Consider the following 27,317-nt stretch of genomic DNA (forward strand, 5'->3'; position numbering starts at 1 on the left):
AAAGGGACTTGCAAAACAACTTTTCGTGGTTGCCATGGAAGGTATGTGTGTATGTGTGTATGTGTCCGGATTCCACCCTGCCAACCTGGACTATCTAATAACTATACCTACGGTCATGCCTACCAGCAGCCACCCTTCCCTCTCAGGAGCACCAGTTACTAATTATTCTGGAGAGCTGAGCCATGTTACCTGGGTATTAACCTTGCCCTGTTAGATTACCTAATCAGCCAGCACAAAATAGACTGCTTCTTAAATACACGAGACTGTAAGGTGCAGGTATGCGTAGAAAGCCCAGGCCCAAGTAGAGACTGACCTAAAATGATAGAAGTAGGTGTTTATTCTCTAAAGAGGGCCAAACTGACCCTACATAAAGCATTGTTCAATCTTACTGAATCAAAAACAATTCAGACATTTGTTTTTTCATTTTTGGACAACGAATTTCACACAGACAGCTGACACTACAAACATCTGAAGGAGGACCTCACCGAACCCTACAATAGAGAACTTACTAAAATCATACAAAAATGTCTTCTAGCAACACTTCATGCTTAATGTGGTGGCATAAAAAGTCTTCCTGTATCACGTGTCTTGTCAATGAGGGCACACCTCCAGTGATCTCACAAGCAATTCAACATGCCTTTTGAATGCAAAATCAATTCAGTCTCTCTACCCACCATCCTGCATGGATAGGGCAATCTGCGTTGTGCTGGGTTATGTTGAGCCTTATGGTTGCAGGTTAGCCTTGGAAAGTGTTGCATTGTTTATTGAGCTGTCACTCATCTATTGTATGTTACTGTGTCTCTTATTAAATATCTGTTAAATTAGATGAACTTCTGTGATATATTTTTATATTTGGTTTAACGCCACAGTTAACCAATCCCAGGAGGAATCGAAAATAGGCTCCTTCTATATGCTCCCCAAGATCCACAAGGATGGTAGCCCTGGAAGGTCTATAATATCAGGAATTGGTACAATCACAGGAACAATCTCCAACTGGGTGGAAAAACATCCTGAAACCTCTTATTATATCCAGGACACCACTAAAATCCTAAATAAAGCACCCCCTCCCTGAAGATACCATACTAGCTACTATAGATGTGGAATCCCTCTCTACAAACATCCACCACAATTATGGACTAGAAGCATGCCAGAAACACCAGGAACAAGACAACATACGAAGTGTAGGAATCTTCACACTCATGGAGTTCATGCACACACACACACACACCTATTTCAAATTTGGACAGGATTTTTACTTACCATAGCTGTGGCCATAATCTGTAACACGGATAGCACCACTATGTCAACCTATTCCTGGCTACCTCTGATCCCAAACCCCTAATCTACTTTCACTATATAGAATAAATTCATCTGGAGAGCTGTTGAAGACGAGCTCGTATGGTTCCACAAAAGCTACTACAACTTGTACTCAATACAATAAAACTGCAACTCCATTATTCAGTGTTTTATACCTTACAATGTGTGTTTGTCTCCCCAATTCTAGATTATATGCAAATGAAACAGACCCAGACACTAAGAAGGCATATACATTCGCAGACATAATGTGCATAGAAAGGGGGACGACACATCTGTCGAAGACCACTTATGTCAAAATGGACACAGTATCAAAGATCTAAGGGTCACTATATTAATGGGAAACCTCCCGACATTGAGAGAACGGAAGATATGGGAATACAAACTCATGAGAAGGTTTGACACTCTTAATTCAGGCCTAAATAGCGATAATGAATTTATGTCACACTACGCACACCATCAATCCTACACATAGTCTGCGGCAATCACCAGAAGAGACAGCTGGAACCTAGATAGTTCAGTTACACAATAAATAACCTTTCACCAGAGGTGGTTGTCTCCTGTAATGAGAAGGCGTGTATATACAGCCACTAGTCTTTACATCTGTATCTGAACGTTTGTTCTCAATTTTTATTGAAATCCTAGCAAAGGTGATAAAATAAGAGGCTTTATAGCATGATGATAACATGGCTACTTTACCCAATGCAAAAACAGCATCAAGTAGAAAACAAAAAAGATTTTAATGGTGTCCTGTAGCTCATAACTTGCTACCGTTGAATTGGAAATCTGGTTAGCGTCCATAGTACAAATATCTGATTTCCAACATGCTCATAGCAAAAAAACAAAACAAAAAAAACAGAAACATGGATCAAAACACACATGGAGAAAACATGGGTTCTTTCATTTTATGGTATTCATACATATAATTTTAAGCTACATGCTTTCCACCTCAATAATGCAATTAAGCAAAATTCAGCCAAACCTAAATTTAAGACTAAACGGACACTTAGAGCTTCAGAGAATGAACTGAGCAACAAAAAAACCCCAAAACACAAAAAAAAACTAATTTTCATACCATTGGGGCATAATAATTTAAGCTGTTTAATTAAAAATCATATTTCTGTAAAAGCATCAGATTTAAAATATTAGATAAAGCACCAGATATAATTTATATGCATTTTACATTCATGTTCGGTTGTATAATATATATATAAAATATTCCTTCTTATGTAGTTCTGTCTCCATACATATTTCCAACATGTATAGGCACAATGATGTTAGCCCACTTGTGTATGACAGGAATGAAAAGAAAAACTGAACCAACTACTGAAACCAGAAGAAATGTCCATAAAAACATCCGATCTAGTACTCGAGCCACAAATTTCCAGTCTTCTACAACCTGTGAAATAAAAAGAAAATAGCTTTATTGCATTTTGTCTCTAAGGGGGGCATGATTATGAATCCTATACCAATCAAAACTAAAATTACAGTTTCAGTGTGGAGGAGGTGTTTGAGTAACCATGTATTGTGAAAATATAAGTGCTTTTACAAACCACAACATAATACTTAAGCTAACAGAGCAAAACCTCAAACAGATGTCAAAGATAACATTGTATGTCTACATAAAGTCATACAAAAGAGATCAGATTACATTTTTTTTTTTTTTTTTTTTTTTTACTAGTCAGGGTCCACACAATCACCTAACACACCAAGGAATACTGCGGATTTTGCACTTCTGCAGACAATTTGCCCAAAATCTCAATACATCAATCAAGTATTTATAATCTTCCAGGTCTAGAATCCATGCAATGCCAAACAAGACTAATTATACTACTCAGGGCATGAGTATATACGCTTTATCGCCCTCTGTGCTAGACAAACAAAACAATTCACTCCCCAAGCTCAAGGATTAATAGAATCTAAAATCTCACCATTGCATAAGGTTAAATGACAAGCAATGGATCTGGACAGCCAAACTGATATCTACAAATTCTAAAGCCCCCCCCCCCCAATTAGGAAACAAATTTGACAGCTGACAGCTATCCTATCGCTGCCTCCTTGTGCACAGCTCGGCTTCTTCTCTTGACTCTTTTTGTTCTTCTGTCTTTCATCATCCACTTCTGCCTAGTATCAGCTCCGTTAACCAGACTTCTGGAAGAGTTTTCCCAAAAGGGCAAAGCCTCCACGTGGAGATGATGGTGTGCATGGAGGCTCTGTCCTTTGGCCGAAGCATTCCCGGCCTGGTTAACATAGCTGGTACAAGAAGAGGCAAGAGGAGAAGCAGAGCTGCGGCAAAGGAGACAGACACTCAAGAGATCGAAAGAGAAGGTAGGTAGACATTGAGTGTAAGACTGAGTGAAAAAGCAACAAAATGGAAAATGAAAATTCGGCGCCCTCTGCTTTGTTTTTGTTTGGTTCATTGGGGTACCTTAACATTTTCGAACAATTGTACAAATTAACAAAATTGGCAGATTGCATTAAAGTTAAAATTCATACCGAATACCAAATCTGAATGCACATGTATAATAGCAAGGTTATGTAATCCATTCACATCTGACATGGTACAATCTACTTAATCAATGATTAGTCATATTTTATCATTGACAAAAGTATAGTTGTATACGTGCATCATATTGGTGTGATGTCACTCTAATATAGCATACGGTTTTAATTAACAGACCATAAAGTATACACATACCTCTCGAACCTCATGTTCCTTTACTACATGCCTTGTTATATAGCGTATTGAATCTAAAGCTGCCTCTAAGGTATTTCTGGATGATTCAGGTCCATTAGTGATTCCAGTTGCTTCGTTTCTTGTAAAATATCGATCAACATGGCTTCTCATACATAACAATTTTGGAAGTTTGTGAAGAAAAAATTTGCGCACCCAAGGTGCCATAGCATTGTGCGTTGAAGAAGAACGGTTGTGAATATTTATGGCAAAAACTGTTATAACAATCGATAGAGTAACAAAAATCATGGTAAAAACCAAATATTCTCCAATCAAAGGAATGACCTTGGATGAGGATGGTATTATTTCTTCAATCACAAGGAGAAAAACTGTTAAAGATACAAGGACAGACGTACATAAAGAAATCTTTTCACCTTCGTTAGAAGGGAGGTAAAAAACAAGCACTGTTAAGAACGAAAGTCCTATGCAAGGTATAATCAGAAAAAGTGTATAAAAAAGAGGCAACCGCTTTATGATGAATGAGTAGGTAATAGATGGATACCAGCAACATCCATCTGATCGGTTTCCTTTGTTTCCAGTAGCAGTTACTATTTCCCATTCTCCATTATCAAAGAAATCACGCTTGTCGACATCAAAGTCTTCAATAATAATATCAACTTGGGATCCATCGTAAGTCCAAGAACCAAACTTCATGGAACAATTCTGAAGATCAAAAGGAAAAAAAGTTACATCAATGGTACATGAACTTTTGTAATTTGCTGGTGGAGTCCAGTTAATAGTTCCGTCGTATCTCACCACAGCCTTCGTAACAGAGCCTTCAAAGCGGCCATCGGCACTGTAAATGCAAAAAGATTATATGTAATGTAAGCATTGGACTGTTTGCATAAATTAATATTTTCCTGCTGCAATGGAGTTAGGCACGTAATTGCATATTTATTTTTAACCACAGTCTTAATTAATCTTAATAGTAAACTCAGAATAGTCAGGCTGCCTAGTGGGTATAAGAGGGTCAATTCCATTAGCATTGTAACCAGGGCCGGCCGAAGACTTAACGCCGCCTGGGGCGAAGTTTAAAACGCCGCCCCCCCCTGCCGACGCCGGGGGGGGCATTTTAAACTTCGCCGACGCCATAATCTACGATCCCCCCCCCCGGTACTTACCTTTAAACAGTCCTGCGGCGAGTCTCCCTGCTCTGCCACGGTGCCGGCTTGTACTGCTGAGCGCCGGAAATTGACGTCACTTCCGGCGCTCTGCATTACAAGCCGGCACCGGGACCGAACAGGGAGACTCGCCGCAGAGGGGAGAGAGAGAGAGGGGCGCCGAGCGGGTAAGCGAAAACCACTCGGCGCCCCTCTCTCTCTCCTCCGCTTCAAAAAAAAAAAAAAAAAAAGGACTTGGGGCGGCAAAGTGCCGCCCCTTCTAAAGTGCCGCCTGGGGCAATTGCCCCAGTCAGCCCCATTATAGGGCCGGCCCTGATTGTAACCAGGCTTTCAACTCTGTGTGCTCTATTCAGTAGCGTACCTAGCGGGGGGCGGGGGGGGGGCGGTCCGCACCGGGTGCCGCTCATCAGGGGGGTGCCAACTTGCCGGCACCCGGCACCCCTCCAGAGACGGACAGTAATGTCCGCCGCTGGAGGAGCAGGCTCGCAAGAGAGCGGTATCGGAGGTCTTTAACAGACCTCCGATTCTGCTCCCTTGAGTGATTTTAAGCCGGTTCCCCTGAACCGGCTTAAAATCACTCAAGGGAGCCGGAGGTCTGTTAAAGACCTCCGATTCTGCTCCCTTGCGATCCGCGCGGCAACTGCTGCTGTGCAGAGGGCACTGTGGGCGCGGCTTCAGTGCCGCCGGGATCTGACAACAAACCCCGGCGGCACTGAAGCCGCGCCCACAGTGCCCTCTGACCTGGAAGAAGACAGTAGAAGAGGAGCGAAGAGGAAGACTGCTGTAAAAAGAAAAGACTGCTGTAAGAAGAAAAGAAGTAGAAAAGAAGGTAGGAAATCATTCATTAAGACTGAGTGACAGTGAGAGTGGATTGGTATGTGTGGAATGTGTGGATTGGTATGTGTGGAATGTGTGGATTGGTATATGTGTGGAATCTGTGGATTGGTATATGTGTGGAATCTGTGGATTGGTATATGTGTGGATTAGTATGTGTGGAATCTGTGGATTGGTATGTGTGGAATCTGTGGTATGGTATGTGTGGAATCTGTGGATTGGTATATGTGTGGATTGGTATGTGTGGAATCTGTGGATTGGTATGTGTGGAATCTGTGGATTGGTATGTGTGGTATGTGTGGAATCTGTGGATTGGTATGTGTGGAATCTGTGGATTGGTATGTGTGGAATCTGTGGATTGGTAAGTGTTGATTGGTAAATGTGTGAGAGTGATGGGTGTTATGCTGTACCGTTTCCAATGTCTTTTTCATTATAATTATGCTCTAAAGTACATCATAACTCCCATCACTCTATACTGTTCCGTACAGTGGCAGAGCTGGGAGACAGAGGCCTTGCACCCCCACCGCAGGGTGCTGGTCAGGTTCTATGTGGGCAATGTGGACGCTGGCTTTGGGGTGTGCAATCTGTGATCTATGCCTGTAATTTAGGGTGTTTTATCTATAACTTTAATGCTGAGTTTTTATGTGAATTCCAATTGATCAATACCTGAAAAGCTGGGTTTGTGTGTTAATGTGTTGGTCTATATCTGCTATGCTATGTTTCTATACATTATTTATGTTTACCAGCAATTACAGGATTTGTATGTCTTATTCAGTTGATCAATACCTGGGGTGCTGTTTCCATGTGTTGTTTATTTGATCTATACCTTCAGTGCTGAGTGATTTCCAGTTGATCTATACCTGCAATGCTGGGTTTGTGTGTTCTGTTGATTTATACCTGCAATGCTATGTTTCCATACATTATTTATGTATACCTGTAAATACAGGATATTTATGTCTTATTCAGTTGCACGTGCTGTTTCCATGTGTTGTTTATTTGATCTATACCTGAACTACGGGAGTAATTAAAAGAGAGTTGTGGTTTAGTGACGTAGGGGACAAATGGACTTTGGGGATGATTACGGGGAGAGGACCTCCCAATGTCACGGTGCAGTCAGAAGAAGGGAAGGCTGTACTGACTCTCACAGTCTTCCCCTGATCTGCAGTTGAGGGCAGTACAACATAATCCCTATCACTATACATCGATCTAGACATTTACAATAATGCAGCATAACCCCTACCACTATATACTAAGCCAGACACTGAAGTGGTAGGCCTACACCACATCAATGGCTTTGTATATAGTGATATGGGTTATGCTGCATTATTGTAAATGTCAGGCTCAATGTATAGTGATATGGATTACGCTGCCCCACCGTCAATGTGTGCTCAGTATAAAGTGATAGGTGTTATCCTGTATCACCAGCAATGTGGGCCTCAGTATATATTAACAGTTATGTTGTACCACCGTCAGCGCGTGCCTCAGTATATAATGGAAACAGTTATGTTGTACTACTGTCAGCGCGTGTTTCAGTATATAATGATAGCAGTTGTGCTGCACAACTGTCAATGTCTGTCTCAGTGTATAATGATAGTTATGTTGTACTACTATAAGTGTCTAGCTCAGTATATAAAGATAGCGGTTATGCTGTACCACCATCAATATCTGGCTCAGTTATAGTGATAGGTGTTATGCTGTTCCACTGTAGTATCTGGCTCAGTGTATAGTGATAGGAGTTATGCTGTTTCACTGTAATGTTTGCCTCAATATATAATGAAATTACTTAAGCTGCACCACCGTCAATGTCTGTCTCAGTATAGAGTGATAGGCATTATGCTGTACCACCGTCACTGCCTGGCTCAGTATATAGTGATATGTGCCATGCTATACCACAGTCAGTGTCTGGTTCATATGGTATATATAATCATGAGTCGACATGGCAACACCACTATATATGCAAATGCTTAAATAAAAAGAGAACAATGTTATGGTGACTCCTGATTATAATATCAGAATTTTTTTTAGTTTATAGTGTCTTTAGCTGCTTAGCCAGTACTTAATTTGTAATGTTTGTCACTCATTTGTTAGGGTTATTAAAGAAAGCACTATTATATGTTCAGTAAATGTTATTTAAACATATTTATTTTACTTATAAGTTATTAATTTCTTGTTTCAGATTTCTTGTTGTTTACAGTTGACATACAGTTTACAAATTGGTGCAATAAATATTCTTGCCAACATAATTTTGTAGATGTCTTTACATTGGGGGGGGGTGCCACTTACAGGATCCGCCCCGGGTGCCAAATACTCTAGGTACGCCCCTGGCTCTATTGTTTTGTGAAAAGGCCCTGATGAGTAATTCTGATGAGGTACTCTGTACAAGTCCCGGATGAGACACATCAGAAACTAATTATCTTGTTTTGAGCAAATAGGGCACACAGGGTTATAAGTTATAGTATGAATAATACATGCAATGGTTTATATGGTTAATATGGGTACATACATTTGATATGAATGTACGTTCTCAATTTTTTAGACTAACTTTGTCATGCTTGAGAGAACAATAGTCCTGTCTTTGTTTTGAGAACTTGAATACCTAAAACACGATTACATTCACAGCATTCATCACCTTAAAACGATTGCACTGTGTTTCTACCGTCACCAACTGAATAAAAGTTGTTGGTATAACGTTAAAACTATTTTAGGTGCTTTAAAGTACATTTGAACTTTATTTCTTTAGGAGCAAAGAATTGTGAAGACTATATAAGCTTACTTGTCATAAAGAACAATATCAGGAATCCATATAGAGTCAGATGGGACACGAATTGATGTTATACCAGCAAATTCTTTAGGGGCCCATCTTAACTTGACATCAACCCATTCCTGGAACACAAAGAATGCTAATTAAGTATACAATGTTGTAGAACAGAATATTTATACATTGTATTGTAATGATACAATCCAAAACACAATATAAAATACATTTTTGGGGTGCTTCTACACCTATTAAACACATTGATTCCTTATCATACTGCCAAGTGGTAAACAGAAGGGCTCAGTTTTAGTACTATTTTTTGTGTAAAGTAATCGCATTGTTAAAGGGATTCACATTAAACCCTTTGATTACTCACATTATCTACAGTTTACTGTTTGCAGTGTATCATTTCTAAGAGAAATAGCTCAGACAAACTCAGGAATATTTTGCTTACCTGCTTTAACCAGACATTTGTAGTCATTAGTTGATTTTTCTCATCCTGTAAGGAAAAAAAAAAAATTAAATAAAGTCCATCCCTCCAAATATAAAAACAGTGTGCTCAATAAGCTACTTTGCTGATGAGAGGTATGATAGAAGGGATATCAGGTTATGTTAAATTGATCCCTTACATATTATATATAGGTTATTGACAAACAAATTTTAAAAAAAAATTACGTACTACATCCACAAGTTGCGTAATTGCGAGGCCAAACTTCACTTTCACTGTATCATTTAACTGTTCAACAGGGCGAACCCACTTTTGGTAGTCTTGATCTTGAAATAAATATTTAAATAATCGATCTTCATTTTTTGCAATAAACGATGGTCCAGATATTCCTTAAAAACAAAAAAAACATCAGTTAACAAATATCAATATCTGTTTGTGATGAGTAAATAGGAGTTTTGATTTTACTTATCAATATAAAATGACACACCTTACACTAATGTATAATTGGGGAAATCTATTTCTGCTTAGTTTACTGTACTGTATTAAATGCTATTTCAATATGTAATTTCCAAGTTGTGTGAGATTATTTGGTTCTTACTATGAGGAGGGATTTTACAGGCATAAAAATATTTAGGGCCAGTGTGAATAGGACTGTCCTTGTTAACTTGCGATACACACTTTTTCAGATTTGATGCCACATATTCATCATTGTCCAGGATTGCCCTCACATAAGAACAAAAAACGCTAGGGGGCGCTCGTGTATACCGGTTGAAAAGAATGAGAGAATAAAAAAGAAAAAATATAATTGTGTAATATTCAAAACAAGTGATGTCGCTGTAAGTCTATATGATGCACTTACAGTGTTCACTTGTATTCAGGCTTCAATAGACCATCCTGTCTTCCGGATGTGTATACAGTGGATATATGTATATAAACAAAGGTTGATACCTTCTTTCCCTTGATGATTACTTCCAAGCTTTTACCATTATAAGGATCCGTTTATAATGGTCTATCAAGTTCAACCCTGCTATTGATTTACAATTTCTAATTGTGCTTCAATAAGGGGAAAGAATCCTAACAAAATGATAGGATCAAACTATAATCATGTTATTATTAACAGTTTTATCCATTTGCATTCTTCAATTCTAATACAATTTAAACAAAAATATGAAACTGGATAGCACAAATGTGGGTGGAAGAACACTTCAGCTTTCTAATTGTAAAGGCAATGGTAAACAAACAATTACAAATATTTATGCATGCATTATTGGATTGATTATTTAGAGGACAACCCCTCAAGGTTACAGCACCCCTCTTTCTGATTGTGCTTTGCCCCCTGAATTTCTTTATATCTAGATTTCAGTTTGTCATACCACATGTGCTGTGTCAAGTGTTTCTTTCTAGAAATCAATACTTCATTATATACAAGAACACAAACAATATATAAGTAGCCCTTACAGTGCCCTTGTCAAAAGCAAGAAGTAGTAGTAATTGTTGTCAAGCAGTTGTAGCTATAGCAGACAAATAAAGCCTTTATCTTTTTAAAACTTTAACACTGTATTATAATAGAATTTCAATTAGCATACAACTTGTTTTAAGATTTTATTAAACAGAAGCTGAAGGACATAAGCCTGTTAATGCAATTTATATGTAAATATATGTTTCCTCAAACAGAGCTGACATTTTATTAGCGGCTACCCCAATCATTGTAATGACTACACTGGACCTAATAATACTACTCTTAAAAATCATTATCCACTTCTCCTCATGCCTCAAAATTTTTTGATCAGTCAAAGGGGCTAACATATTTTTGTTTAACATATATCAGATTATATAATATAAATATATTAGAGATGAGACATTTTGGAACGGACCTGAAAAAAAAACATCCATATAAACGTACAAAAAATTAGGCACTAGCTGCAAATGTTACTTACGCCATATCAGCCTACATATCTGCTTGGTGGTAGCTTTGTAGATCATATGTTCATCAATTGTTCCCCCCCCCCCCCAATATCGTTATGGTGTTCACTTAAAGAGTGGCTGGCAACAAGACATTATTTAATACTATGCCTACTTGAGCACAGCTGGGAAATGCTAAAGGACCTGTCCCACTTACTGGCAGCAATGTATTTAGAACTACACACAACAGTACAATATACGCACATCAACCAAGTTGCTTCAGCAGTACAGATTGCCTTCATAAAACTTTAATTTATAAAGAAAAAAAATCAATATGATTGGATAGAGTAATAGTCCACCTGAGTCGTAATAATCCTGATGTTTATCCCTAGAAATTAATTATGATTCAATTAGGTCATCTTAAATTAAAATTCCAGACAGGCTCCCTTGGCAAATCAGTTCTTTCCAAGGTCAGTTCTGACAGAATTACAACTACATAGCTTGACTTGCATCTAACTTGGGCAGCACAAGTCTCCTCCAAGCAGAAGAGTGAATTTAACAAGCAATTTCTACCAAGTCAGAGATAGGCACACAAGATTTATTATAACTGCACCCTAATCTTCTACTCAAAAGAGCTATACATTACATACACACATATATCACTTAAGATTCACCATATTGTGCCTTGATGTGACAAATGATCTTGTATTGGTTACTTAATGTATTTACCGTTGAAAAGAAAGTGTGTAGGATTACAATCTTGCTGCAAAAAGGTGTGATTTTACAACCTCCTTTAGATATAAAAAAGTAAATCGGTTGTTAAGTGCTTTTCACTTTAACATCCGTTGTTAAGCTAAGTACTTTTCACTTTAACAGCTTATATCATTTGACAAACATCAATAGAAAGAAACTGGATTTACAGATCAATATTAATACATAACACAATAAATTGCAATTGTCTGATAATAAGGTCATCTTTCTGATTTCTCCACACAAGAATCAATCTTACGGAATTTATCCATTATCTGTTGCCTACTCAGAAGAATAATACAGAGCTCACTTTTTTTATATGGCAGCAATATACTACTTGTTGAAGTATCATAATTCATAATGTACAAGCCCATTCACGCAGCTGGACGTCCCCCATAATACACATTCAACTGATTTGCAAACTCCCGGTTTAGAGAATAAACCCAAAAATATTGCAGCAAGGTTTTAACTTACCAATGTTAGGCTTTGCTATACATTTTAGCCTCAAGTTTCATGATATACAACAAATTAGTAATTAGAACTACACTAAGCACCCAATCAACTGAAGGTTTTTATCGAGTTAGTAAGATTGAGGTCTTAAAAGTCCACTTAGAAAAAAAATAATCACGCTCAGTAGTACATCAAGCAGATAAACGGTTGGAGATTTGGACATTCAATAATAGTAGTAATGATATTTCCAAAGCCATACAGTAACATTCACACACTAATGCTACCACTATACACTAACACACATGCAGCACTAAGAGAGCGTTCACCAGAGGATTCCCCTTATTGTTATACAGAAGAACCCTACAGTGGAACTGTTGTACAGGGTAACCCTATTGGTGAGGTCTTCAGGGGCATAACAAGGGTTCCCCTGGGGACATAAATTACCTTCAAAGTAACCCCCCCTAATGTCAGATCTATATCTAAAAGAACTGTAGAAGATCTCTTTCCCATCATCTATAATCCTCCATACTTAAACTTACACATGTGGGGCATTGCTGTATACTTTCGTGTCCGTCTTCGTGGAGAAAAAAAATCTTCCTATTCCATGAATATTTGCCCGTTCTTGTCTCCGATTTGGGCAAATATTAGTGTACATTGTCCTTTTTTTCTTAGTTTTTTTGTAGAAGGGATAAATACGGGGTTAACGCAGTATGCACTACGCAGCAAATTTGGCGACAGGATTTTAAAAGGTCTGTACGAGCAACTCTATTGGTCGCTGGCAGGGGCCTCCTCTGCCATCAACCAATGAAGTGCACCTGCACTTCTGTGGCTGATGGCAGACGAGCCCACTGCTGGCGACCAATAGTCGCTCGTACAAACTTTGAACATCCTGGTGCAGCAGCATGGCAGGAGGAGATCACGGCCCTTTAACTCCTGACGGGGAACTTGGCCTGTCTCCATGTTCCAAGAGTTAAAGGTCTTTAACTCCTGACTGCAAACCTATGGATTTCCATTCCTGCTAACCCCTGCGATGCTGCGTACATAAAGTAGGCTAGATGAGGAAGGGACGAGGGAGATTAGTAAACGAAGACGAACACGAAGATTCTTCGTGTTGTGTGTCTTCGTCTTTGTACACGTTTTGCCGCCGCCATATTCGTATGTTCGGTATTCGGGCTGAACAACGAAAACACACCCTCAGTGTTCCATCATGAGTTGGGTTGTTTTCTTTTTATGGGGTGCCTTAAAGATTTGTGACCACTATGGAAGTTAGAATTCCAACACACCAAATAAAAAAAGAAAAAAGACAAACACTGGAGATTGAACAAAGTTCCTCATCTTGTAATATCTGCCCTATCAGTGCCAAAATAGATAAACATTCTAGGCATATAGGGTGGTTTCCAAATCAGTACAAGTTAACAAATACTGGTGTGTACAATGTATTTACATTCCAAATTATGAAGTAGTGTTTTCATTTAAAAAAACAAAAAAATCATACTAAGTAAGGTTTTTCTCAAAAGCGATACTTGTGCTAAAAAAAGAAATAGAATATATAATAGAAATACCGTATTTGCTCGATTATAAGACGGGGTTTTTTTCAGAGCAAATGCTCTGAAAAATACCCCTCGTCTTATAATCGGGGTCGTCTTCTAATCAGACCTCAAATAGAGGTCTGATTAGGAGACTAAGATCCAGATCCCCCGCACCGCTGCAGGGGACCTGGATCCTCCTGTCGTCGCCCCCCCCCCACACTTACCGGTGCTTCCGGAGGTGAAGTTGGCAGCGGGGGTTTGTATGCGTCCGTCGCAAATACCTTCTCCGACTGTCAGAGATCAGAGTTCCAGAGTTCCTGATCTCTGACAGCCGGGGAAGGCATTTGCGACGGACGCATACAAACCCCCGCTGCCAACTCCACCTCCTTCCGGCTGCCGCGGAATGAGATGTCAACCCGCTGCCCCGGCAATACAGCAGGAAATTGGAAGCACCGGTAAGTAAGTGTGTGTGTGTGTGTGTGTGTGTGTGTGTGTGTGTGTAGGGCATTTCTGGAATGCCTTACACCCCTATATGCCACTCTGGCACTTAGGGGGTTAAAAGGCATATTATGGGGCAGAGTGGCATATAGGGAGGTATAAGGCATTTCAGGAGGCAGAGTGGCGTTAAGGGGGCATTTAATAGTGCACTCTGCCTCCTGAAATGCCTTATACCTCCCTATATGCCACTCTGCCCCATAATATGCCTTTTAACCCCCTAAATGCCAGAGTGGCATATAGGGGTATAAGGCATTTCTGGAGGCAGAGTGCTCTATATAATGCCTTATACCTCCCTATATGCCACTCTGCCCCATAATATGCATTTTAACCCCCTAAATGCCAGAATGGGATATAGGGGTATAAGGCATTTCTGGAGGCAGAGTGGCACATAGGGGGTCAAAAGGCATACCATGGGGCACAGTGGCATATAGAGGGTTAAAAGGCATATCATGGGCCACAGTGCCATATTGGTGTGGCAAGCCTGGGGGCAGATGTGCGTAACTGGGGGACAGGTTGTAAAATACAAGAAATAAAAACAAAAAAAAAATATTTTTCTCAATCATAGCTTTTATTAAAAAAAATAGTTTACATGAATTAACATTTACTGGTAAAACTTTTTTCCTTTAGGGTCGTCTTATATTCAGGCTTTTTCTTTTTTTCCCTAAGTTAATATTCAGATTTTGGGGGGTCGTCTTATAATCAGGGTCGTCTTATAATCGAGCAAATACGGTATATATTATATTTTGCGTGGGTACATAAACTGAGAAAGACGGTTGGAGATATTCAGTCTTTTCATGTAGTAGAAAACAGCCATGATCCTGAAAGGGTTAATCTACATTTGTTTTAGTCCAACATAAAAAATAAACAAAGCAATAAAGTTCTCTATCAGCACTTTGTTTTGGAAAACACAGCAAAAACCATGCTACAAAATCCTGGATGTGCGTGTTTCCAGTTTGCGGAAACCAAAAGCAAGTGGAAAATGCACAATGGAAAAATGTATCATGTACTATAATAATATTGTATGACCCAATAAACCGATAACTGTCATATGCTTCTGTATTACTTCTATCCTCCTTATATACTGTAATCTAGGTTATATATGAAAAAACAGATATTGTAATTAACAAATAAGGATGTCATGCGGTATCATTCAGCAGATGTACTCGTAACAAATGAAAATATGCTCACTTACCATGACATTCTTGGAAAAGATTTAAATAGAAGAGCAGCCAAACATGGCATTTCCCATTGCTAATCATTGTGAAGCATCCAAAGAAATCCTTTCGTAGAAAAAAAACTGATTATCTAGAAGTGGATTTTGACTCTTTATGTTTCTTATTGCTTCTTAAGACACCCAGCATTGTGTTATAAGCCCTCTTCTATAATCAGCATCCACACTGCTGCCGAGACAGAAAATGCACATTGTGAAATGCTTTTACGTATGACAAGTGTAAAGGGGAGACAAAAATTATGCCCCAATCGTGCATGAGCTAGTGAAACCAGCTGCGACTGCCTTCTACTAAATTCATTATATGTCAATAAATGCAGAAGGGTGAAGGGGGATGGGATTCGATGCTATTAGCTCCTGCTATGGTAGCTGAGTAGGTTCAATTTTCTCACAAGCTTTACGTCTTTCAGAAAGCAACGAAGGAAGAACGTAATACATATTAAGGCTGGCACAAAATGCATAAAAAAGCAAATATAGGCAAATAGATGGAGCTTACATTGCCTATAACGCACTGTATGGTAGCCGCAGGTAAAGCTTTAACAATCATCCATTAGATAAGGCGTTTCAAATGTTTCGAAGTAAAGGTGCAAAAAATGTTTGTTTGTTTTTTTGGATAAAGAGTATGTGGGAGTAAATATTGTTTGCAGTATTCATACCATTACTATAGGTTGAAATGAATACGGAACTGCGTGGTGGTGGATGAATGGAACGGACTTCCAGTAGAAGTGGTAGAAGCTAATACAGTGAGGGAATTTAACCCCTTACAGACAATGGGCAGTCCCTAAACTCATTGAAAACAATGCATTTTGAGCCCATACATGTACGGGCTTTGTCATTAAGGGGTTAAACATGCGTGGAATAGGCATGAAGCTATCTTGAATATAAGACAAGACCTATGACTGAATAAGGTCTGAGCCTCTGCAGACCAGATGGGCCAAAATGGTTCTTATCTGCCATCAAATTCTGTTTCTATTGTACCAACAAGGGTGCGTGGGCAGTAGAATGGTGTCCCAATGCATGGATGCTAAAAAAAAACACCACTTTGCACATGCACAGTACGCAGAATATGCTCAGAATGTCGAATAAAATCTGCAGGCGCTTTATAAAGTAATGTAAAATAAATAAGACTTGTAGGTAAGATGTAGAAGATGGAATAGAGGAACACATTGAGTTTAAAATGGTTGAGCATAGGTAATGCAGACAAGGAGCTTCTCCAGAGTTTCACATCAATTAGCTACAGACCGTAGCTACCTAATCAGGCTCTGTGATCAATTTGGCTTGTGAACAAGGTTTGAAATGTAATTGTGTGGTCTGTACAGTGTCCTTTTTAGGAGTGCTAGAAGAAAACAAAAACCAGAGCTGACAGGCCCACGAGGGGAAGTCCCCAGGTGTGGGTATAAATTAAATTCTAGATACAAACAGCTGCTTTTTATCCATTGGACAAAGTAGACATTTACCCAAAGGCTTCGCAACAAATAACACAGACAGGAACTCATCAAAGTAAATGTTTGTTGACAAGTTACAACATAAGAGCCCTGAGATGAGTGCAGAAATAGGTAGCAAGAGAATTTGTGACAAACATAACACTAAATGTCTAATGAGCGCCAATTACTTAGTGCCTAGGACTGTCATAAATCTTCTAACATTGGTCTCTTTGTGTAGCCTTGCCCTGGTGCATGCTATTCCATTGGAAATGACAAGCACACTATAGTGCACATCATGTACTATAGTTTTCTACTTTTTGTCTTTGTCTCGTATTAATAATTGTAATAATATACTACCAAAGGTTATATTTATACTTTAAAATTAGGGTTTTGCTTTGTTATGTACTAGGTTTTCGCCCAGGTGTCATAAACAAAAGGGCTATCTGGTTGAAGCAACATTGGAGTGTATTCACTAAAGGGAGAGTTGTTTGAAGAGTACCTCCAGCAAGAAAGATTAAACTGACTATGTATAGAGTGCAAAATAACCATTTGTCAGTGGTCTACAGCTAGGGATGGATTAACGGTGGATCACATGGAGCAATTCCTCCAAGGTTCTATTGTTCTGAGTGGTCCATACCTCTCACCTGACCCACAAAGTGGAGATAGGACTGGGTCCTGCAACATGAGGCAATCATCCTCGCTCACTGACACTGCATGCCCTGGAATGACATCATTTATCAGCAAGCAGTGTCAGTGAGGGAGCTGCAGGTCATGAGGAACATTAAGGAGGGAAGTGGAAGATGCAGTAAGTACTATGCATATATACTTTGTGTATATATAATATATTTATATTAGACATGTGCCAATGGGCCAAAAACAATTCCAACAATGAATTTCAGTCCCTGCCCATTTGGTCCGGCATTTTAAATTTGGGAACAAAATTTGTTGCCTGGTACCCACATTTACTCTAACTCCCTCACAGACTCTCGTTCACTCTCTCTCATGCTCTCTAAATGTTTCCCTACCTTCACTCACGACCACTTCCACATCATCTTCGTCTTCATCATCTTCTCCCTTCTCTTCATCTTTTATCTGCAATCTGGTAGCTTCATCCACACCTCTGCGGACGTAACCCCGTGCGACCCCAAAATGGTGGTGCTTGCTGTGTTGTCATCTCCCTGTTCCTATAATCAGGGAAGAGAATGCCACTATCATGCATGAGTATCACAATGACACACTATATGGCATTTACAATACATGTTTAAGGGAGGCTACAGCCAATTAATTTTTAAGCAAATCCCTCCTTCTACTCAATATATGCATGTTTTATAATACATGTTCTATAATAGCCAAACAAATATGTGTGTCTATAATGGGTCTATAATGGGCCACGATGAACTATAATACAGTCATGTTAGGATTAGATAGGACTCACCAAAATTGGGGTACCTTAAGCAATATATAGCCATGTAGTGTGACATAAGGTATGTGCTTTTAGACAGTATTTGCTAGATGTGCTCTGATTGATTGCTTTGTTGTTTGTACACATTAGTTATTTCAGCAGTACCCTAAAATCTTCATTTATATGCTTTAAGGGTGTGCTGGTATATTTTTAATTTATACTTGAAGGTTCTGACTAGAGCCTGGGGATAAGTACCCCACCTATCACACAGCTGCCTCATTAATTGGAGAGCCCTACTTTACAGTATACAACTGACCAGCAGGCTGTTTTCATCCTTTTTAATTTGTTGCTCACATTGTGCCTTTGTGGCATGTTTTATTACTGTTGCAAGCAATTTGTGTATTTGTATTCTGGAGAGAAAAAAGCAAAGTGCTATATGCAAGTTTTTGCCCAATTTGATAAGTCTAGTTCATCTTGATTCACAACCTCTTAAAGATTTGTTTCCATTAGTGAGGTGAGCAAAACGATGCCTAATGCCTCCAGTGAGCCACTATGGAAGAGGTAAATTCATTTTAATATTAAGCATTTACACATGTCGGTGCTAGGTGGCGCTGTTTATAATATTTTACCAGTGCGCAATACATTGAGTATAAAACACCGTTTAAATAGCTAAATGTTAAAATATACAATATAAAAATAAATATTGATGATTAAAAACAAAAATAAAAAGTAAAGTTATGAGCAGCATAAAATAATAAAAAAATACAAACACTCCACGCAGGTTTTAAATAAGGTACGATATTGCTGAACAAAACTTGCATTTGTGTTATTTCTTACACTGTAATTGTGAATCATCCCAGACCAACAGAGACACCTTCTGCCCTAACAGTTAAATTAAAATGAAATAACAAAATGGACTCGTACAGCTGAATACATAGATTTGAAATATAACTAGTTTGTTAAAATCCAATTAAAGTCTAAATAAGGTGGCTGACTGACTAATGCATAGAATATTTAGTTCTATCCTATAACTTGGTAAAGCTACTGCAAGGAATGATATCATAAAAGTGTAAGCAGAGACAAGACAATATTGAGCGCTCCAGTCACACGCTACTCACCAGCTATTTTACATATATTTATGGTCGGTGCAGTGGCAAGCTCTGTATAGCTTATCCTCGTTAGTATAGTGGTAAGTATCCCCGCCTGTCACGCGGGAGACCGGGGTTCGATTCCCCGACGGGGAGGCTTTCTTTTTCAATTAATTAAATCGTTTTACATTGTGTGAATGCGTATTGACTTGAATTACATTGTGTGAATGCGTTACTAATGCACCTTGGTAAATATTTATACGACCCATATTTTGTTTGTATAGTGAAGGAAAAACTTTGCTGCGTGGAACACGATATTTTATACAATATACAATTAAGCAAAACCACAGTTTTATGAGCCCCAGTTGTTAGAACTCGTTAATGACCGACAGAATAAACCTGTGTGCCGTATGTACACATTGAATTTGGTACTGCGCAACCATTGGCCGGTTAGCTCAGTTGGTTAGAGCGTGGTGCTAATAACGCCAAGGTCGCGGGTTCGATCCCCGTACGGGCCAGTTTTTTCTTTATTTGTACTGTCAGTTCGTATTCAACATATTACATAATTTTTTAATTTAGAATGTTCCAATAATAGCGTTTAGCAAATGTAAGTGACTGTAATATTTCTAATTAAATTAAATTTAAATTTCTGTAAGACTCAAAAATATTTACAAAAGGAGTGGCCCGTACGGGGATCGAACCCGCGACCTTGGCGTTATTAGCACCACGCTCTAACCAACTGAGCTAACCGGCCATTTATACAAGATTGCTGAGGGAACTACAACAGGTGGTCACATACATTAATGACTTGCTAGGCAATGTCCGTTTTACTTTTAAGTGGAGTTGTGACAGTATCCACTTCTCGGACCTGAAGATTTTCAACAAGGATGATGCAGGGCCGTAGGAAGGGTGAGGAGAGTGAGGCACTCGCCTTGAGTCACAGCTGCCCGACCAGCAGCTTCAGCCTCCAAGACTGGTTGGGGAGGTCACAGATCTCCCTAACCAGCTTAACAGGGCTCCATAGTGAATCACATTGCTGCCAGCAATGTGATTCACCACTAAGCCCTAAAAAAACAGTAACAATTCTATAGGGAAGGGGGCGAGCGGAAAGGCTGCCTCCCCTGGGCCGGTCTTCAGGGGACTGCTGAGGCAGCAGCACGATTGTGCTCTCCCCAACCACCCCTGCTCATCAGGTGCCCCCGTGGGCAATGCGCACCCAGGCACCATCAGCGCTGGTCTCGGGAGGAGGTGTCTGATGAGCAGGGCTGTTTGGGGATATCACCACGGCCGGCCCTATAATGGGGCAGACTGGGGCAATTGCCCCAGGCGGCACTTTAGAAGGGGCGGCACTTTGCCGCCCCAAGCGCTTTTTTTTTTTTTTTTTTTTTTTGAAGCGGAGGAGAGAGAGAGAGGGGCACCGAGTGGTTTTCACTTACCCGCTCGGCGCCCCTCTCTCTCTCTCTCTCCTCTGCGGCGAGTCTCCCTGTTCGGTCCCGGTGCCGGCTTGTAATGCAGAGCGCCGGAAGTGACGTCAATTTCCGGCGCTCAGCATTACAAGCCGGCACCGTGGCAGAGCAGGGAGACTCGCCGCAGGACTGTTTAAAGGTAAGTACCGGGGGGGGATCGTAGATTATGGCGCCGGCGTTGGCGGGGGGCGGCGTTTTAAACTTCGCCCCAGGCGGCATTAAGTCTTCGGCCGGCCCTGAAAATCACAATCCAACGAACATTAGGGAGTGCGAGGTCTGTCACTTCAGACCCCGGCTACCATTCTCCCTAATCACCATGCGCCGGCAAATGATGCAGAGCGCCGGGATATGACGTCACCCCTGCGCTCTGCATCAATAGCCTGGTGAGTGATGAGGGAGCACTAAAGCAGAGGCCTGGAGTGACAGACCTTGCGCTCCCACCACAGGACAGGGCTATGTATTTATGTGTGTGTTTGTAAGCTGGTGTGTGTGTATGGGCAGCGTGCGTGCGTTTATGGGCAGCGTGCATGTGTGTGTGTATGGGCAGCGTGCGTGTGTGTGTGTTTATGTGTAAAGGCAGGGGAGTGTAAGGGCAGTGAATGTGTATACACGTGTTAATGGCCAGGTGTGTGTAAGGGCAGTGTATCAACATATACACCCTACCAGTCATCAGAAACCCTGCCAGCATAGCGAGCTGGCCGAAAGAGGACATGGTAAGGTGGCACTCACAAAAAACATATGTTGGCAATATTTACTTCATATATTTGTAAACTGTATGTGAACTGGAAAAAAACTAGGAATCTGAAAAATAAATTATTAACTTATAAAAAAATTAAGTTTAAATAACATTTACAGAACCGATATGGTACAGCATGAGCCAAGCATATGGTACAGCATGAGCCAGGCATTGATGTTGGTACATCTTAACTCCCATCACTATACACTGAGCTAGACATTAACGCTAGCGCAGCATAGCCCCTATAACTATACACTAAGCCAGACATTAACACAAGATGCCTCTGCCCCCAAAACAGCCTACCTGTGCAAACTCTGCCCCTTTAGCAGTCTGCCTGTGCCACTTCTAACACTCATCCACACTACCGGTCATTCATTCACTCACTCATTCAGTCTCTCGCAACCTCTTACCTCTCTTGCAGATTTCACTGGTCCGGGGGCCGACCGAGCATCACTGAGACAACCAGGCATCTATGCGGCCCGACAGAAGCCTAACACGGGCCTGTGGCTTACTGCTGGGGCGCCCGCACACTGTGTGATGAAACTCTTTACCTGCTCAGGGGAAACAGTGTGCAAGCTCCACAGTGGTAAGCTGTGGGCTTGCGTTACGCAGCCGTCGGGCCACCGTACAAGCAGGTACTGAACAATAAACCAAACATCGTGGTAGTAGACAAGGACCAGAACACGGCAGTGGTGATGATGATGGGTCTCCCTTCAAACAGCCCTCAATAAAAGAAGAATAGCCTTTCTAAACTATTTCGAAAAGGTACGAGAAGACAGTAACAAGGGGCCACAGTGGTCGCGCAGGGCCCCCTAGAGGTGCGGGCCTAGTAGCTCTACAGGGCCCTGTAGTTACGTGAGTGCATCAAAGAGATGGGGGAAATAAAGAGAAAGAGGAGAGAGGGAGAAAAAGGAGAGAAAGTGAGATGGGAGCAAATATGGGTGACCTGTGATCTATGCCTGCTATGTAGGTACAGTCAACGCATGGTGTATAGTTATGTGCATGATGCGCTCACATGACTCCATCTCAAGGGGTGGTATACAAGGGGCGGAGCTAATGGAGCAGCAAAATCATTTTTTGCCTAGGGTGGCAAAAAATCCTTGCACCAGCCCTGCTTTGGTGGATGGTTTTACAGTTTCTGACATAATCTACACTCTAACCTCTGCCCTTTACTCGGCCCAAGGCACCTAGTCGTGAGTCAGCGAGCTCAGAAAGTATAGTTTGTCTGGGGCCTCAGAACTAGAAATAATAGAGTGAATTATTTTAAGGAGAAGAGTGGATCTCACGTGGATCAAAATGACTATATATCATCTTGAATTCCATGTTAATTAATGTACCATGCTACATTTTTAATTTAGATCAGTGACAGGCTGATAAATCATTCAATGTTATGCAATTCCCTTAATCATATCTTTGCATACACAATGCTGCTTCTCTAGGGGCATGCAACATATTTAAAAGATGCTGCCTCAATCACCTACAGTATTTTGAGGAGGCGACACTAGCAATATCCAGGTACAAAGGCTTTCTTTTATTAAATTGCAATAATACTCATCTGTGTTTGTTGTAAATTGTTAAAGTGCTTGTTTTCTTGCTATTAAAAAGTTTTATGTAAGTAAATGTCTCCTAAATTGAATTGTGCTTAAAATGGAAGTCTCACTATTGGCTGCATAAAATGCCAGACAACTCAGGTAATTGAGTAAGAATCTTTGTATGGCCTGCAGTGAAAAAACTGATAAGAACAGTAATACTTGGTTAAGACATCTGTGCCAATATGTCTTATTTTTTCTATTGTAACTGTGAAATACATTTCAGTTATTTATGATGGTTTTATCTCTGGCATTGAATCCAGCCCAATATCTGAGTTGTTTTTATTCGGCCTACATATCACTTTTATAGGCTGCCTGAGATGGAATCACAGAAACATTTATTTGCATAATCCATGTGTCTACTGATTTATTTATTTTTTACTTTGGGGTAAATGGGTGTTTGTGTGTTAAAATGGCTTCATTGTTTAATATTATAACTGTAACATACATCTAGTAGGTGCAGCACATAACATGCTGCAACTAAATAGAATACAATATAAATAGAGACAAATTAAAAATCAGGTTAAGAGGTCTGTTGCAGTCTTAAAATACAAAACAAAACATGTATGTATATACGGTATACACTCTCTCTCTCTATATATATATATATATAGTGTGACTGAACGTCCTTTAAAGAGTTAGAGATCGTTCAGAACCACTTGTCTTCTAGGGTAATATAAAAGCCAATTCCAGATCCAGCTAAAATTTAAATATTTATTTTCTTCAAATCAGCAGCAAAACCAAAATACAATTTAAACAAAATAAATCCTTGCTCCTCCGAGTGCTAACTAAACACAGGGTTTTTGTCTCGCTGGGTGGGGGTAGGCTTCCCCACCTCCCAACAAAACACTCCAACCAAAAAAAATAGATCCAGCAAGGTTTTTGGCCTGCAGCTTTCTTGGCTGGAATAAGAAGGAAAGTGAACTGCACCAAGCTGGTCTTTTAAAACTCTCCTAATTAGATCAAGTGAGCTGTAGTTAGTCACCTGAAAATCCTGGTATGGATTTTAAAACCTGTTGGAACACCAGCCCACCCTGCTCTTCTAGATACTCCACCCCAGGGGCCCATTACACAATTTCTAAGTCTCATACTTATATTTTAGTAACTTATTGTGCTTATCTTTCCCTGGCACTTCAATTTGATGTGTAAGGGCAAACAAAATTAGCCAAAATAGGCCGTGTATACTGCCCATCCACTGCTGTACCAGCCTTTCTGTTACAATATATATATATATATATATATATATATATATATATATATATATTGTAAGGACTTGGCGCCGTGGCCGGTCCCGCGACGCTTCCTCCTCGGCCGGCTTCCCGGGCAGCGAGTACCACCGCTACCCGGTCGGCTTATTCACCGCGTGGCCGACCACGCGGCAAACAGGTAGCATCAAAACATAATATTACACGTTACAGATGTAACGTGTTCTTATAACCTCGGGTGACCTCCTTAATGCAGGACACACCTCCACCTGTCCCTATTTAAACCTGGACTTCCTCTTCTGGGTCACCCTTGGTTGGTGTATTTCTGCTATTTGCTTGCGCGTTAGATTGTTACTGACTGCTCCGGTTTGACTTGGCTTGTTGACCTCGTTCCTGTCTCCTGATTCGGCTCCTGATTCCTGCTCGTCTGGTATTGATTCGGCTTGTTGACTTTGTCTCTGGATTCTGATTTGGCTTATCCTGATTACCTGTCTGACCCGGTTGGTTCTCAGACTTTCTGGTTCCAGTTTGGCCTGGCCCACTCCGCCATCTGGGGTCCTACCTCATCATACCATTATATATATATACCCTTAACTCATGGGAACTCATGGTCATGTAAATCCAAAAACTTACTTTGATAAAACGTTCACATACAGAAAGTCAATGTTTCAGTCCCAGTTTGTAACTTTTATCAAGATAACCTTCCTCAAGAAACCAGCATCTGTCAATATCCTAACCAAATGACAAGAACATTACCTCCTAAATAGAGAAAAATCTGTTTGTGTCCCTTTGAATGCTCTCATCCAATACTTGGAAAGTTGATAGTGGTGGAGGAAAGAACAGGTCATGTAAACCTTAAATTGTGATTGATACAAGAAATGGTATACTACAGAGACTTGCATTTTATACTCTTTCCAAAGATTGGTAGGGTGACGACCTGGTAAGCGAACCTTTTATTAAAATAATCTTGAATTTACAAGACATGTGAGTGCCTATATTTCTTGAGGAATTATCTTATTTGACCAAGTGGTTTGCACCAGGGCAAGTATTTTACATAGGTGCATAAGGGCTGAATGCAAGCATAGCAAACTTCATGTATGTATGTACATTTATTTATACCACTAAAATACATAGCCACCCTATATGCGTAGCACACAATAACAGAAAAGTTACAAGAATCAAACCGGCACATTGAGACTAAAAAATGTTTCATGCAACTTTATAAAAACCATGTACATACTGACATACACAACTGAAAAAAGTATGCTTAATATTATTGCTTTTTATAACATAGCATTTCATTTGGAGTAACTTTGAACACTTATTTACAGTATACATGTCTTCTACTAATACTATGTAATGCAGCAATTTATAATTTATTATGATTTAAAATTCATTGTGATTTTATTGTATTAGTATAAAACAGCATTTTTCCTGGAACATCCTTCCCATACATGGAAGTTGGCAACACCAGTGCAGAAAATGAATTCCACCTTGTTGGATTTACAGAGTGGAAGGATTATTGGCCTCTCTTTGTATTTTTCCTGAGCATCTACCTACATACAGTACTAGCAAATATAACCCTTTTTACATTAATCTGTATAGATTTTCATCTTCACACTCCAATGTATTTTTTTCTCAGTAATCTTTCATTGCTTGATGTGTGCAGTTCTACCACCACAGTTCCTAAAACCCTAGCCACTTTACTTCGTACTGCCAAAACAATTCCTTTCGGAGAATGCATAACACAAATGTTTTTCTTCGCTATCTTTGGGACTTCAGGAGTATATTTATTGGCTGCAATGGCTTATGACCGCTATGTAGCAATCCATTTTCCACTCCGTTACTCACTTTTCATGAATAAACAGATGTGTTTTTGGCTTGTTTTCTCTTGCTACGTGATGAGTCTTATACAGTCATCAGCTGTTATTTCTTCAATCAGTCAACTATGTTTTTGTGCTTCCAGGAATATCAACCACTACTTTTGCGATATTCCACCTCTTCTAAAACTGGCTTGCTCTAACACTACTTTAACTGAGATCCTTGTTTATATATTTGGAGGGTTTGTAGAAGCAGGATCACTGGCTGTCATTTTTGCTTCCTACAGCCTAATTCTATTATCAGTTTTGAGAATTCGTAGCTCTAAAGGACGATACAAAGCTTTTTCAACTTGTGGATCCCATTTTACCTGTGTTACTCTCTTTTATGGTACTGTGGTATTCACGTATATGCGACCCACATCCAATTACTCAAAGGGTCAGGAATGGCTGATTTCCATAGTGTATACTACTGTGATTCCTGCTGCTAATCCAATGATTTATAGCTTGCGAAATTCTGAGGTGAAAGGAGCTTTAAAGAAACTAATGTTTGGAACAATATCGTACAACAAGTAAGCAATATGTGACACGGCAATTCGTAGTCCTTTTGAGCATTATTGCTAATAATAATTGTAGGATTTAGATTCCATGTTGTTTTAAGTACTAGATTTTCATCAGATTTTGGAATGCAGAGTCATCTCAAAAAATATAATACTGCACCAATAAGTTTGCAAAGAATGTCTCTGAATAGTAAAATTACCAAAATAGAATTGAGTAAAATGATTGATAAATTAGCTAAAAGTAAAACTCCAGGGCCTGACGGCTTTGGTAATATTTTCTACAAGTTTATGAAAGCATGCATATTTGAGAATTTAACAATTACCTTTAACCAGGTAGTAGATGAAGGAAGTTCCCTAACAGAAATGCTGAGGGCAAACACGTTTTTAAAGATCCTGAGGATATGTGAACTATAGGGTTGAGTATATTAAAAGCACCTTGAAGCTAGTAGGGTTTCCATATTGCCATG

At 39.8% G+C, this 27,317-nt stretch overlaps 2 protein-coding genes and 1 non-coding gene across 4 annotated transcripts; 1 reads left to right on the forward strand and 2 right to left on the reverse strand.

Moving 5' to 3' along the window:
* Positions 1 to 1,916: 1,916 nt before the first annotated feature.
* Positions 1,917 to 15,900, reverse strand: LOC128492258 (neuronal acetylcholine receptor subunit alpha-5-like). 2 transcript variants are annotated; one of them, XM_053464751.1, is made up of 7 exons: positions 15,528 to 15,900; positions 9,438 to 9,595; positions 9,213 to 9,257; positions 8,777 to 8,886; positions 4,805 to 4,844; positions 4,013 to 4,711; positions 1,917 to 2,713 (listed from the first exon to the last, which is right to left on the reverse strand). In XM_053464751.1, exons 1-7 carry the CDS (start codon positions 15,592 to 15,594, stop codon positions 2,540 to 2,542), a joined length of 1,293 nt encoding a protein of 430 aa, XP_053320726.1. In that variant the 5' UTR covers positions 15,595 to 15,900; the 3' UTR covers positions 1,917 to 2,539. The 2 variants fall into 2 exon arrangements, with proteins under 2 accessions (XP_053320726.1, XP_053320725.1); XM_053464750.1 differs by having other exon boundaries at positions 4,013 to 4,844.
* Positions 15,901 to 20,157: 4,257 nt separating this feature from the next.
* TRNAI-AAU (transfer RNA isoleucine (anticodon AAU)) lies at positions 20,158 to 20,231 on the reverse strand. Its single transcript has one exon. It is a non-coding gene; the product is annotated as a tRNA-Ile (tRNA).
* A 5,993-nt stretch (positions 20,232 to 26,224) lies between these two features.
* Positions 26,225 to 26,866, forward strand: LOC128491422 (olfactory receptor 1019-like). The gene has a single exon (XM_053463745.1). It carries the CDS (start codon positions 26,225 to 26,227, stop codon positions 26,864 to 26,866), a length of 642 nt encoding a protein of 213 aa, XP_053319720.1.
* Positions 26,867 to 27,317: the final 451 nt, after the last annotated feature.

Source organism: Spea bombifrons, chromosome 4 (genome assembly GCF_027358695.1).
Source record: "Spea bombifrons isolate aSpeBom1 chromosome 4, aSpeBom1.2.pri, whole genome shotgun sequence".
Taxonomy (NCBI): Eukaryota; Metazoa; Chordata; class Amphibia; order Anura; family Pelobatidae; genus Spea; species Spea bombifrons.